The 15,612-nt window shown below is 37.1% G+C and overlaps 3 protein-coding genes across 8 annotated transcripts in view; 1 reads left to right on the forward strand and 2 right to left on the reverse strand.

Annotated features, from left to right (window-relative positions):
• Positions 1-1,196: 1,196 nt before the first annotated feature.
• LOC112557379 (glycosyltransferase 8 domain-containing protein 1-like) lies at positions 1,197-10,286 on the reverse strand. The gene is made up of 9 exons (XM_025227191.1): positions 10,148-10,286; positions 9,706-9,825; positions 8,075-8,303; positions 6,662-6,779; positions 6,202-6,289; positions 5,127-5,227; positions 4,055-4,221; positions 3,475-3,587; positions 1,197-2,564 (listed from the first exon to the last, which is right to left on the reverse strand). Exons 1-9 carry the CDS (start codon positions 10,170-10,172, stop codon positions 2,389-2,391), a joined length of 1,137 nt encoding a protein of 378 aa, XP_025082976.1. The 5' UTR covers positions 10,173-10,286; the 3' UTR covers positions 1,197-2,388.
• LOC112557376 (probable 28S rRNA (cytosine-C(5))-methyltransferase) lies at positions 10,228-15,308 on the forward strand. The gene is made up of 8 exons (XM_025227187.1): positions 10,228-10,405; positions 10,827-11,015; positions 11,283-11,397; positions 11,663-11,777; positions 12,810-12,951; positions 13,476-13,591; positions 14,041-14,219; positions 14,618-15,308. The coding sequence occupies exons 1-8, from the start codon at positions 10,313-10,315 to the stop codon at positions 15,076-15,078; spliced, it is 1,410 nt and encodes a 469-aa protein (XP_025082972.1). The 5' UTR covers positions 10,228-10,312; the 3' UTR covers positions 15,079-15,308.
• Positions 15,203-15,612, reverse strand: part of LOC112557374 (anoctamin-7-like) — a 41,782-nt gene continuing 41,372 nt past the window's right edge. For all 6 annotated transcript variants that reach the window (XM_025227181.1, XM_025227179.1, XM_025227180.1 and 3 more), the window contains one exon: positions 15,203-15,340. In XM_025227181.1, the coding sequence (XP_025082966.1) occupies positions 15,263-15,340 (78 nt within the window). In that variant the 3' untranslated portion in view covers positions 15,203-15,262. The remainder of the gene's footprint in view (positions 15,341-15,612) is intronic.

The following is a 15,612-nucleotide window of genomic DNA, read 5'->3' on the forward strand; positions in this document are numbered from 1 at the left end:
GACAATAGGACACATAAAAACAGAAGAAGAGACAATGTGACTCGTCATATTGGACATAAAATAATGACATGCATGAGCATTGGCAGTTAATAGAGTGTGGCACATGACGTGAAAATTCAACATCGAAGGACACCTTGTCCAAGTCATTAAACACTGTATAATAGCTCAATGAGCAAAATAATTTTTTATGTTAGATGTCCAAACAGAAACTTATTTTCCAACTACAGTATGTCAAGGGTGTCCCTATCACCTGTGCTGTTCAACATATTCTTGGAGAACATCGTATATGAAATCCTCCATGACCATCACACTTCCATTTCAATTAGTGGAAGACCGATTTCCAACCTACATTAAGTACCTGCAGAAAATGTGACCTGTTAGCAGGAACTAATAAAGGACTAACAGTTCGAATGCAAATGGAATGGAGACCAGCACTGATAAGAGAGAAGAGCACTGGAAACGCCAAAGCAAGGTATGGCTCAAAGAGGTAAGCAATTTTAAGTACTTGACAGCCACCCTATCAAGGATGGCAGCTCCAGATATCCACATCAGGATTACAACAGCAGCAATGGCTAGGCTGAACAGGATCTGGCACAGCCATAATATTAAGTTTATCATAAAGTACAGCCTGTACAAAATCCCTTATAATACTAATCCTGCTCTGTGGATGTGAAATGTGGACTATGCTAGATTCAGAGAGGAGAATCCAGACATTCCAGAGCAAGTGCCTAAGGAGGGTGCTCCAGATCTCACACAGAGAATATAAAAACCAATAACTTTTTGTATGAAGCATAGTTGCCCCATTTGTAGGACTCCAGGAACCTCTGCTTGCAGCAGTCAAACAACATTAGCTTGGGGTGACCACACATTATAAGCGTATGCACACCTACTGTGTTTTATATCAATAAAGCTTTCTAACTTTAAAAAACCAACACAAGCTGGTCTTTTTTGGTCATGTGATTCAGCACGACAGCTTGTCAAAGACTGTCCTTCAAGGTACCTTAGAGAGTGGTTGAATTCATGGTGGCCAGTTGAAGAACTGGCTTGTGAACATCAAAGACTGAACTGGTCGTCCTGTGCAGGACCTGGTATTGCTCCAAACAGGCGTTAAGTGGCAGGCCTTGTCAGCTGCCGCAACTATCCGTGTGCTCCCACTAACAATAGGTACCAGTCAAGGGACAAATGACTGACTGGGCAGTTTACAACCAAAACAGAACATGCTTCAGCAAATAAAGTTTGATGTGCATGATATTCATAAATTTTTTTTCAAAGCAAATCTTTCCTTGTATCACACTGTCTTAAGGGCACTTTGAGTATATTTGTTCCTAAATATTCCAAGACACCTCTTAAAACATTGCTGATTATGCTCAGCCAACTGTTGTAATGCAATCACTAACACAAAAGTCATGAAACTAACAGATGAGCATTCCTGGAATATACTGTTGCATGCATAGAAGCTCAGTCGTATCAACATATGTTCTTGACGATGCTTTCAAAACTTACAAAATCTAAGATAATTAATGAAACTTTTAAGTAGATGGACTGTTGAAAAAAGACCATCAAATATAGATATATATTGTGAGCTTATACAAAAATATAACAGGCTGCAGTGAATATCATTATCATAAAAATTAGAAGCCACGGCTACCTGTTAGAAGCTAGTTTACCTTAGAGGTAACTAAAGAGGCACAAAGAAAACCTCTAAATGGAAAATGTACAGACCCTGGGGCAAGAACTATGAACAAAATTCTCTAAACACAGAGACCCTGAAGTTATCAATCATCCTCCAAGATCTTCCTAAGAAAAAAAACAAAAACTTCTACTTATATAGAAGGTCTGTAGTTATCTCCAAAACAGCATTTCCTTCAATGCCTAGCTTCTATACAGATTTTAACTTTGTGTCTGTTCCATGTACATAGGTCCAAGAACGCTTTGAGATACCTGAGAGGCACCAGTGGAAATCAAATTCTGATCAGTGGATACAGATGATTTCCATTTTATTTTGGTGAATGTCTTGAGAACCATTTATAACTAGCTTCACTCTGGCTATGGACAATATAGAAATTCGATTATCCATTAATGTAATAGAGGTCAATATTAGCCAGTAAAATACCTGGATTCAGATAGAACTTTTGTTAACAGTTTGTTTTATGCTAAAACACAATTAAAATTTTACAATTAGATTTTGGTGAAATTAAAAAAAAAAATCAACATTTTCTACTCGTTCAGCTTTGTGACCATAACTTTTTCTCAGCATTTTCAATGTGTATTAAAATCTTCACTTGCTAAATAATCAGGTGTTGGTGGGTAATCATAAAAATTCTTTTTAGCATCATAATGCTTGTCACAATAAAAACAATGATGATGCGTAGCCTGCAAGCACATATTCTACAGAATGCCTTTGCGGATGATGCGGAACTTGTCAGTTGGATCAGGTATATAGTAGAAGTCCCATAGTTCTTGAAAAGCTGCTGTGCGGCCCCATGGTTTGAATCGGCCATTCCAGTGAAGCAGCTTTGCACTCCTTATAAACTGGTATTTGTAGCTGGTCCGTGGAGACCATCCTGCAAATATACATATATATACATCCATGCACACAAACACAAGTGCATGTGTGTGCAGTATAATCAATCACAAGCATGCGTGAGAGTGTGCACCCACTCATAAAAAGAAACACAAGCACAAGTGTGTGAAGTATAAAGGTAAAGACAGATCCAATACCTTACAGCTTTAGGGAAGTCACGAGTTTGAGCTCTCAATTTTGTGAGGGTAGTGCTTTTCTTCTCTCCCTCGCTATCTTACCTTTCCTGCTACAGGCAGTTACCCGCTCTACCTCTGGGTCAGCTGGGTGAAGTACACTGCATCATCTGTATTAAACCAGCTGATGTGTGTGCCTCCGAGTTCAAAGTTTCGGCCACAAAAGTGTGGAGACAGACCTCACAAATGCTGGTCCCCAGACAGTCAGAGACCAGGATTATCGTCCTATGTATATTGTAGTGTGTACTGTATTGTGTGAAAGATAGTTTGATGGTATATAACTATATATGAAACCTGCTTACCTTTAAAGTTTAAACATTGATAGAATTATAATTGTTTGACTGATATGTCATTTATAAATAATGATTTTTTTAAAAATCAAGTGAATTTTGTCTGCATCTGTGTGGTAATGACAATATCATGGTGACATACCCAAAAAGTCAACGACAGCCTCAGAATACCATTTTATTTTTTCAGCACTATTTATGGTGACTTCTAATTTTTAAAATATAGCCTCAAAGAGAATTGGCTTAAAAGAGCAGCATAACAGGATTATCAAAAATCAAGTCTTTGTTAAATCTGAATACTATAAAACTCTTGCTACAAAATTGTGAGACAGACAGCAAAAGACAAAACAGAGAATGAAAGAGTGTGCTCATGTGCACATGCAAATTCTACCATAAGATGGAAAGTCTCTTTTTAAAAAAATGTGCTTACCAAGATATTTGACATGCCAAAGCGGTTCAATAGGCGTGTACTTGTTATAGAAAACTATCATCATTGGGGGTTGAGAACCTCCCCCACCTCTTTCATTCCCATACAGTTCCTCTCTGTAAGGAAAAGATTCTCTTAATTTTTCAAATACACATACTTGCCAAGCATGGTGTTAAATAACTGGATATGTCAGAGCCTAAACAGGTATTAATCTAATCAAGGACAAAATAAAATTCTACTTAGCATGACCCTCTTTCATTTATGATAATTAAAAAAAGTATGTGATTTATATATAGCACATGATCACATGAAGACGCATGCTCTCAGAGCTTGAGACAAGAACAAGACATGTGCAGCATACGAAAGGCAGAAGGATAAACTGCAGACAAATAATAAAAGACCAACAGAGGAATAAGGGAACAGTGAGGATTGAGAGTTTCAAATGAATAAAACAGAAGATTTTGCACTAGAAAGCAGAAAAATCAGTGGAGAACAAAGCAACTCCGCCTGTTAGGCACAGCCTCATTTCGACCCTCGTTTCACACAAAGATGAGCTGGCATATCTAGCAGAGAGGTTGTTTACCTTGTATTGAGTTCAAGCCAGTACTCCAATTTATGGGTCACATTGTGAGAGCGCCAGTCAGCAAGGTCAGTTACAAAAACACCAGTGTTAAACGAACAAGCTGATGGATTGATATTAAGCTCCTTGAAGTGTTTATTTTTCAGGTCAAAGTAATCCGAATACACATTCTGAAAACCATAGTGAAAACTAGTCCTTTGTAAGTGTTGAAGTAAGCTTAAATAATTTTAAATCATCAAGTGCAATTTTCATTTCATTTATTACAATTTATTAATTTTCAAACGACTGGCTTTAGTTATTACTAGCTACAAAATTTTCAAAATCTGAGCAAATAAATCTTTTCTGCTCAGCAGGTACAATTGAGATATTAAACCACAATTTTCACCTGACTAAGGAGGTCAAGAACTTGCTTATCACAAATATAGATTCAATTTCGGCAATGTCTCATAATTTTTTTTTAAAAAAAAAAAACACTGCCATTGCAATGTTCTAACAACTATGCACTTTTATGTCTGCTTCATGCTAGCATCTGAAATGAGAAATACAAGAACTTTGTACAACTATTCTCCATCATGTAGAAACATGCAACAATCATGTAATGAAGGCTGTATGGTTGGAGGTCTCACCATTTGAGACATGAAAGATAACATTTCGCCATCATTCATCACCGAATTTCAGCGACATTTTTATACTTGCATAAAACATTATATCAGAGATAACGGTTGCATTAATATTAACAAACGTACCTTGCTTTGCATTTTACACTCTATAGGTGAAAATCACGCTTTTTGTATTTTTGATGTTAATGTTTATACTTAAAATACTGTCAAGAACATGAACTTAAGGCAAGATTATACAGAGATAATTACTATTATTCTGGATAATAGTTAGCTAAACATTTGTTAATTGAAATATAAAATGCAGATACAAGGGTGTTGAAAGAATGTCATGTGTGCAAGGTATTTAGAAGCATAAGAAGTACATGATTTCTATACAAAAGAATTAATAAAAAAAAAGTGTGGTCATACTGTCATAACATGAAAATAAACTATGTGAAGCCATCCTGGTTCATTACCTGCATAAAGGTGATTCTTCTGTTCATACCAAGGCAGTCTTCTGAAAAAGCAGCCAGGTTTCCAGGCTTGATCTTCATTTGATACAATTCCTGTATGTCCCCTTTAAATAACAACTTTTGTAGGTTTATAAAAAGCAGGAGTGTCCAAGAAACCAAATTTTAAAAAAATCATACATCCTGTTTCAACTTTTTGTTCACATATTAGAACTATTGTTTTTCAACATCTGATATCGCATGATGGTTCAGAGTCAATTTCACAGGTCTCTAGTATAAAATTGTACAATTAATCAAATGTTGACCTATTTCCATTTTCTTTAGGATGCCACTAAGGCGTTACGTTGCTTAGATTTTATGCTTTACATTTATTTTAGTTGAAGAAAAGTTCAGTCATTACACAATCTCAAAAAATATTTGTGCTAATTTTATGGATCACTGATATTTCAAATCAATAAAGCAATGTCACTATAGTCTATACTTCAGTGTACTAACAAATTCTGTACCCCAATAAGCTACAGCAACTAGATTAGGCATATTTTCTTGGAATCTTCACAACCTTTACACTCAGGATTTTCAAGTTTGAACAAAGTTGACTCCTGCATTAATATCTACTCATCTCAAAAAGCAATGTGTAGCTTCTGCATTTCAGTTTGCTGCTACCAGAGACTTTAGTTGCTGGGTATTAGCTTTACTCTTCTTGTTTACCTTAAGCCTGGCTACTGAAAACTCAATAGCTCTTAAGGTAATACTACTGTATGAAAGCTGCCCCTTTGTAGAGATCTGATGTGCTTACCTCCCCAATAATCCACTCTTACACGCCCAAAAGGTTTGGCGAGAATACAAGAAACACCCTTCCCCTACCTGTTGTATTCTGTATTCATTTCATTGTAATATGAAAACATGCAGATCCTGGCCATGTGCTGGGATTCTGTGCTACACAAACATCATGATTATTGTTATTAAATAAGAGAGTAACAATTTCAGTAAGCTAGAGGTTTGTAATAAGCAAAAGTGCCAATGAAAGTTTTCCATTTAAATACATTTCTCAGGATCCATAATGATTCCACAGAAAACCCACCTTGCACAATGCAGTCATCGTCGATGTAGACAATCCTTCCTAGGATGTTGGGAAACAGTTCGGGCAGATAATAACGTGCATAGTTGACCTGAAGAAAGAATAATTATTAATCACACTGTCTATGCAAATCTGTTGAATACTGACAGCATGCTTGCTGTGCATCTAATCCAAAACTGTGCTGATTTCTTATTAAGCAATCACATCCTAGCTGTCATGATGGAAGTCTAAATTGTGTAGCTATTGAATGCAAGATGATTTCTATCTTAGAGAAACAGAAAAATTGGGTGGGAGATTGAGACTGCTGTGATGGATTGGGATGCAAAGAAACCATCATTATTGCTGACTGTTTGTACCTACACTAACTTATCCAAAGTTTAAGCTACTGCATATTACTTGGTAAACAGCATCAAATGCCAGTGATAATGTAGCCTTTCTGAATGGAGTAGTATGTAGCACTCACTGGATTAGCCAGTTCTGGTCGACCACCTCTGACCTTGATCTTGCCCTCAACAAGGCTCTTGGGGAATATTTTAACCTCATAGTTGATAACACTCAGTTTTGTCTTCATCAGCCACATACTGAAATAATGTAAGCTAAGATTACATTAAAAAAAAGACAACAGAGTCCTTTCACAGCAACTATTGGGTTGTCGAAAAAGTCAAAAAAGTCGTGATGCATTTCTGCAACAGATGATGCTAATACACTTTTGAAAGTACTAGTCATTTGGATCTATGTTATTGCTACACTGTTTGACAGCTGACATTTCTAGCTTCATTCTAAAAGAAAAATTGACGATCTGGTTGAGTTTGGGAAATTTTACAACAACTTGAAGATTGTAGACCAAACTGTCAGTCAGTTGTCCTTGACCGGCACCTGTTGTTGGGAGAAGTGCCAGCTGACAGGGTCTGCCACTCTAGGCTATTTTGGGTGACTGTGAGTGGGTCCAGGACGACCAGTCCAGTCTTTGCCATTTATAAACCAGTTCTGGCCACCGCATCATCGATTACCCTCCAAGATGTCCTTGATGGATAGTCTTTGATAAGGTGTCGTTCCAGGTCACATGGCCAAAGAAGACCAGCTTGTCACTTGACTGTTGAAAGTAGAGGTTCCTTGTGTCCTGTAAGTGTGGAAATCTTGTTTTGTACAAAGTCATTGGTTCTATGTTTTCTGTATAAGATCTGGAGTGGCCTTCTCAAGTGCTGTTTCTCAAATGCCTGGATTCTCCTTCCTGTTTTGGTAAGCAGAGTCCACACGTCACATTCGTAAACCAGGATTGTTACTACCAGGGATTTGTACAGATTGTACTTGGTAGTGAACTTTATCTTATGACTATACCAGATCCTATCTAGCTTAGTCATTGCTGTTGCAATCCTGATGCAGATATCTGGTATGGAGCAGCCATCCTTGGAAAGGGTACTTGTTTTGCTCTCTTCAAAACTCCTTGAGTGGTACAATGTTTAGTTTGGATGAGGCTGTAAATCAGCACCCTGTTCAGTTTTTTGTCTATAAAGATAGGTTCTTCTATGTTTGAGGAACTATAAAGCTCACTGAAATATGGCAAAATATTATAGAAAAAAAACGGGCAATATATTGATGATTGATCTTTGTTCTTTATGTAAAAGAGACCACTGAAAAACATAAAAAATATGTCATGACTTTTTTGACAACCCAATAGATCTACAAAAGAAAGTAATCATGTAGGAAAATATGCTTATCACTCACAGGTTTTAAGACATTCAGAAAAGGAAATTTGTAACACATATAACTATATTTATGTCATGACTTCACTATTATCATTGCTTGCATGTATTAAGACATTCAGAAACACTTCTGCAAATAATTAAACAAAGGAATGGACAAATGACATTCTCACCCTAAGTGGTAACTGGTCTCGCTGTCAGTGATAAGGTGGAACATGACTTTTGCTTTTGTATTTGATAGAATACTGTTGATAAGTGCAATCATTCCTCCAATGGTATTGCTGTCAGAAGCAATCACTACATGAACAGCATCATCAAACTGATTAACACCAGAATTCTTTCCCAGTTTCATTGCTGACTCATTTGTCCCTCCCAATCCATCACGAAGAGCACCTTCCTTTACTGAAACATAGCACAGTAAATAGCTCAAGTGCACACACAGATATATCAGCAGATTAGAAAAGGGAGCCAAAATTCCGTAACAAAAATAACTTTAAATGAGCAGCTTTCTTTGGATTATTCAGCTGCATGGTTGGATTTTTTTTTTTGTTGAACCATGTAGTTTCCAAACGTGCAAACAAAATTTGTTGTTCGGACAGGGTGAAGAAAAATGAAAATATTCAATCGTTAGAGATAAAGTTACTTGCTTCTTATTTATCTTCCTAGGCTTTGTAAGTCTCTTTTTAGCTAATTTCATTTGGTTCAAATTTGTTACAGTAAGGCTAGCAGTGAAGGTCACATTCCACTTAAACCATGGTAGGCTAGGCTGGGCTGGGCTACAGAAATGAGTGTGATGACATTTATATTGCACAAATATCATAGTCTTTCCTGTCTGATGGTGAGTGTTTATTACATCAGCTATCTATATTTTGAACGGATAACAGAAAGTCTTTTGCTCTTATCAAAGCATAGCTGTCATAGGACACTGCAAGGAGAAAGTCAATTTATTAAGTGATGTTACTTCCTATAGGATTTATTGTGGAAAGTGCAACACATTGATTCTTACCATTAGGGAACATTCTGAGGTAGTTTTTTACTTTTTTTGTGACATTGATTAGGAGTCACACATGTGATCTGTGTAATACCACTGGGTACAAAAGTTAATATTCATTCCTTTTCATATGTTAAACATTTTTTCAATACAAATTAAGCACATGATGTAAGCAGGTCAGTTGCCATTGTTATCAATGGAGAAATAATAGATTTGGGCATAACTTAGTGTCATATGGTAACTTAAAGTGATGCATGGAAATCTCCCATTAAGTTTAGACTAAAGAGACTTTGCGTCTGCAGCCAGAAAACACTCGAGTAATTAAAAAGTCTTGTGTACAAGGCACTGTGTAAAGCATTTTCAGACTCAACCACAGAACAACATACCAAAAAAAGCCATTTCGAAAATAAAAGTGTAAAGTGTTAACAAATGTGAAGTTGTTAGAATATTTAGTAAACTCTGATTAATATTAAATTGTGTCTATATTTTTTTTGTCTCTCTCCACACACACACACACAAAGATGTGCATCAACCAAGGAGAATACATAAAAAATTACCTATTTCATGGCTTAATTATTGCATTGAGAAGAATTTGTTTACCAAGTGACAATGTAGCTTAATTCCTTCTTTATACACATTCAGATACATGTACGCACATTCTCTCTTTTTGTACATATGCTACCAACACATTTCAGATTCACAATACATACCAAAACACATACGCGATCATGCACATATGGACGCTTACTCGCACATCATTGATAATGATTGGGTCGAATCGAACCACCCACTACCCATTCACGGAGACATTACCTTTCAAATCAGTTTCTTCAGATTTGCTCAGACTTCTAACATGAAGAAAATCAGGAATGAAACCCGGCAACCAGATGTAGCAGAGTGTGCCTACCCATAGGACCAGCAGTACAGCCACAACTGGAATTGCATTGATCATAAAAATGAAGATAGCTTGTATATTATCGTGACTTCAAGTCTTCTATGTGGTTCTACTTGAGAGCTAAGGGAGTGGATATAGTTTTATACTTGCCAATTTAATAATGTCATTTAAAAAATATATATTTCATGCAGGTTAACAGAACAACAAAGCAACAACAATGGTTCTATTTAAACTTCGTAAAATGTATCTCTCAGCTTCAGCTGAGCGTTAGCACATTTGCACCTTTCTCCAGCTAGTTGAGTTATGCGTTTCTGCACTTGCGCTCAATTGATTGGCATAATATGATTTCAGAGATTTTACCTCTCTTCACACTCAGAAATCCCATCTCCAAAATTTGTCAGTTGTCTGGAAAAGAAAACAGACGACACGCTGGCATTCAGGGAGCAGCCATTGTTTGCATGGTTATCCAATGGCCGATCCCTTGACACAACGTGAAACGTGATTCAAGCTTCAGCTGCAAGTTAAATGGATTTATACGACGTAGCAGCGGAAGTTTTGCAGAAATTCAACAAGAAGCAAGGATCAGTCAAAAATCTTGTTTTTTCTTCCAATTACAAGGTTATTTCCCCGTAAACCTTTATAATTTACCTTAAAATGTCGCAGTGGTACTACCAACGTTATCAGGTTTCACAACATTAGTACACTGAAGCTAGTCAGTTTAGTATTTGTGTCCAAAATGTCAGTATTTTTGCGTTTTATATGTTATGTTTTCAGACAGTGTACACTTTTGGATTCGTATTCATATATGGTGTGCCAAGTCTATTCGCTTCATTATAAAACAGACGTGTATAGGTAATACTATAGTTCGTGATTATAACGTGCAGTAAGTTTGAAGTTTTAGCGAAACATTTTACCTTTTTCTATGAACATTTTTCTACAGATACAGTTTGTCGAAAAGGCTGTACATCATTGAATAGATTGCTTACTGTGTACTAATCAGTTCTGTTAATAAATGAGTTGCATGCATATCACATTTCAGAATGTACGACAGTTGTACGCGCTTGTGTGCGAATCCCTTAAGTATCAAGAAGTGATGTCCACTATCTTTGATAAATGCTCGGGTCTTCTAGAAGATAAAACTCTGACAAGGAATCGAGAGCTAGCCATTGTTCTTCTTTATGAACATCTTGTTGGCAAAGGCCTAAGGCATGCTGGAAGTTTGAAAAGGGTATGTATGATCTTGTGCTAGCTAGAATGAACCTATTATGGTTATTCAGTAATTTGAGCCTGGTCCAGTTAGATATTCATTTAACATTTCTAAAATGGTCTTTTACACATTTGATGGACCAGGTGTGTATATCTAAAACTATAAAGTCAGACCTATATGTGTCTACAGTGACAGATTACTGATTTGAAAGCATTTTTAATGGTGCAATTAAGATAATAAAGAGAGTTTAAAAGTAAAGAAACTAAACGATTTCTCATCTGTTTATAGATTTGCATCATGCGCCACAAGAAAGAGGTGAAGGAGGCTTGTTCACAGTTGATGCAGGAACAGGGAGTAGACTCCCTTGCTTCGCTGCTGAGTGGACAGAGTCAAATGTTTAACAGTAAGAGACTAATTGCACAAGTGTGAAATGATTGATTGTAGGCATATACATTTGTGGATAAAATTTGGCAATTGTAAGTTGTGGCATGATCTTTAAATGTGGACATTTTATGTTGGAAAATCTTTGCAAAATAATTAGTGCATTCTTACAGTGGAGGAAATAATAAGCATGTCAGAGATTAACCCCTTAGAAAAGTTAAACTTCACCAACTTCTGAAAAATAACTAGCATTTATGTATGACATATTCATTTAATATATTTTTCAGATCTACCTATTCCTCGATATGTTCGTGTCAACCTTTTGAAGACTACAGTGGATGATGTTAAGGCAACTTTCGAGGATGAGGGTTGGATTTGGCATGGTCAGCTCACTCTCAACAAGTGTGTAACGAAGTTGGCTTTTTTAAAAAAATCTTTTTCCATTGCTGGGAGGAAGAGGGGGAGTGAAGTGTTCGAGACCAAGATTTTCTTGGGGCCAAATTTTTGTGAAGGCAATGGCCATCTCTCCTTTGCTGTTACCATCTCCCTTGTCAAAGTCAGGTACTCACTGCCAACTGGATGGACTTGGGGAAGTTTTCTGTGCCACACAGTATCAAAGTCACTTCTTTGGGTTCGGATGCAGGTGCAATAACCATTTAGATGTTCATTTCCCCTTTTTTGTATTAACTCATGTTGATAGAGCCAGTGTCGTGAATGCATTATCCAGCCTTAAACCAAGATATAATACTTTATGAATGACCAACCAGAGGTTTGAAATACAAAGCAGCCAAGAAGGATCATAGAGTTGGTAGCGATCACTTCAATTTTTGTTTTCCTTTCATAAGGGTAAGGGTGGCTGATCGTCCACATGCCTTCCCGAATCGGTCACATTTGTGTGCTGATAAAGTATGCTAATACAAACAGCCTTCCTTCCTGAAGTCTTCAAAGAAAGAAGCTATGATTAATCCTGTTAATGCCATTTACACTGGAAGCATCAGATCATTTTGTATAGTATACCCTTTAAGCTAAGCAGGTGTATACATCACTGACCTTTTCTCTGGTAGGAGCAGTTTCTTTGCTGTCCACAATACTATTTCTCTAGACTTTGTAGGTATGGTATTTTTTAATGAAGTGTTAATATTTTGAGTCTTTTTCTTCATTCTACATTCCACATTGCAGACATCAAGGCATGATTCATACGTCCACTTACAGCTAAACGTCTTATCCTTAAATCCCGTCCTATCACCACTTTGTACAATATCCTTTGTTATCAGCAGGTTATTACAGCATTTAGCAGTGTACCTTAATTTGATAAATGAATGCTTACATATCAAAAATGTTCTTAACATCCCTTTCTCTCATCACTTTCCTCATAGTTTAAAACAGATTCAAATGGCAAAGAGAGAGGGGAATTAATAATTTTTTTTTTTTCAGCTTTCGTGCAGAGGTGGAAGGACTTTGTGATGATAAGTTTGCGCTGGATCCGCTGATGCCAGATTTGCTGGTGTTTCCTCCAGCAACTGAACTGCATGCCCATCACTTGACCAATAATGGCAGCATTGTCTTGCAAGACCGGGTATGCAGAAACAGCTAGTGGTTTTATCCTTTCATCTAGATGATTAGTGTCGGGAAGGGGGTGGGGGAGGAGAGGGATGTGTTATTATAAAGAAAAGCTAGTCAGATAATCAGCTCTTAAAACATGAAATCACATCAAATTAAATAACATAAAAAAGTGTTGTTTTGATCGGTATTTATAAAAAATAAATTTTCAATATTTAACATGAAATCAAAATAGTAATAAAAATACTTGGCAATCAGTGCAAATCTCTCACAAACCTTCCCACTTCTCTCTTGCATGCACACACACACACACAGAGGTTGGACAAGTCTTGATTAGTGTTATAGACACAATTGTAAAAATGTTCTTTTTGGTTCTTGCTAAAAGAGATCATACACTTTGGACAAGAGTCAGTACAATCTGCTGCTAGTAATTTGCTGTTGCCTAGTCTAGTTTATGCTGATATATTATGTTTCATAAAGCTATATCACAGCAAGGATTTTTGCTGTCTGACTATTGCGGGGTTCATTTTTCGTCTATAGGCAAGCTGCTTCCCAGCCCATGTGCTAAACCCTCCATCTGGTGCAACAGTCTTGGACTGCTGTGCTGCCCCTGGAAACAAGACCTCTCACATAGCCAGTCTTCTTGGGAACTCGGGGTAGGTGTGATTATATTTTTTAATCAATCAGCAGTTTTCAGAGCTTACCCAGCACCAGTTGTTAATTTATGTAATATGATGCAGTGAATGCATTCTCAACCAAAGCAAGCTTCTGCACCAGGGTTCAATGAAAGTGTTGCTCAGAAAGCATAATACATTTAAAAGGAGGTAAAAAAGTGCAAGGGTTGTAAAGCTGCAAAAAGAATTTTTATTACCTTATAATTTATGTATATACACAAACATGTGCATGATGATGGTAATAAAATAACAGCAGTGTGCTTTTATAGGTGTAAACAATGTAATAAGTGTAAACAATATACCTTTGAACACTTGTTGTGCTAGAAACAAATGAAGTATGGCACCATATAATTTTGAATGAATACAGATACCATTCAGTTTGTTAACTGGATATAAAAAAAAAAATCAGTTATCTGCCTTCTGGTTTGTAGGCGAGTGTTGGCATATGAACGCGATGTGAAGCGCATGTCCTTGCTGCAAAAACAGCTTCAGAAGACAGGTGTCACCAACACCACCACTAAGTGTCAAGACTTCTTGTCCGTTGATCCACATGACCCATCCTTTGCTAATGTGGAGTTCATCTTGGTTGACCCCTCTTGCAGTGGTTCAGGTAATGTGGCATTGCAGACAGAAGTCTGCCAGATTCAGGTTCTACTTTTCATAGATTTGCCTGTCAAAAGTCGTGTATATAACAAATAATAAATGTTCTCAAGCCACAGAAATTCCACCAGTGCAAACAATTCACTTGGAAAATCTTTTAGAACTGTAATGGTGATATATACAACGTTTTTGTGGTGCTGATTAGCGAGGGTGAGCAATGTGTTTTGACGAGATTAGGGGCAGAATATATTTAAAAACCTGAGTACCACTTTGACGACTTTAATGGGGGAAGTCCATGGTTTGAGACACTTCAGAATAGTCATTTATAAAATGCACAAGCATACTTTTAAAAGATAAATATCAAACAAGGACAACCTCAAAATGATTGGAATTTGTTTTTGTCATCAGGTATGCTAAGTAGGATGGATCATCTCTCAAGCACTACTTGCCAACGTCTTGAAAATCTGGCACGCTTCCAAGTGTCCATTCTCAAGCATGCCCTACGCTTCTCATCAGTACGTCGTGTTGTGTATTCCACCTGCTCAATCAACGAGGAGGAAAATGAACAGGTGGTTGCTGAAGTGGCATGGCAGGTGAAAGACCAATTCCATGTACAAAAAATTTTTCCCATGTGGCCACACAGAGGCCAGGGAAGTTCCCCATATGCAGATTGCTGTATTCGAATGAGCCCAAAAGATGATTTAACAAATGGTTTCTTTGTTGCATGCTTCGAAAAGACTGAGAAAAGTGCAACATTATGCCAGGAAGCTAGTGCAAAAAAACTGAAAAAAAGGAAACAGAGAAGAAAAGATGGCATGAATGAAAACATGCACAAGAAAAAGAAATTATCTGACGATACAGTTGGATGAAGTTGTCTGATCACAGGGGAGGATGAAGAGCTTATGTGCTAATGCATTTCTGCATCCCTTTCTCAACAAGTTTCTGTCAGAAAACAGCCTTGATTCTGCCATGCCTGTACTGTGCATGCATTTCTGCATAATGTAGCTTCGTTGATTAAATTTGTGGCATTACTTCTTGGCTTGCAGATGACTTTCATGCTTCTGACATTCTCAAATTAATGTCTTCAGTCTGAACTGGTGCACCATTTATTTCCTCGTCTTCTTCCGAAGTCTGAAAGAAATGAATAGCAGGTTTTAGGCAAAACTATCAATACTTGCAAGAAAATATGGCAGAGGCCTTAACAGACTATCACTTCTCAAACATTCCTCAATACCACCAATCCCCAAAGGTCAGGGACATTTCAGATGTGATTGCTGCTGGCCCTGAAAGAGACTTTTGGCAAGACATTTTAATTTCAGCTATTATTATTCAGCCTAAAGGATGGGGTGGGAATTTATGCACCGTCATGTCTTCTTTTTATTGTTGCCAAATGAACTGCTAGC

This window comes from Pomacea canaliculata, linkage group LG2 (assembly GCF_003073045.1).
Source record: "Pomacea canaliculata isolate SZHN2017 linkage group LG2, ASM307304v1, whole genome shotgun sequence".
NCBI classification, from domain to species: Eukaryota; Metazoa; Mollusca; class Gastropoda; order Architaenioglossa; family Ampullariidae; genus Pomacea; species Pomacea canaliculata.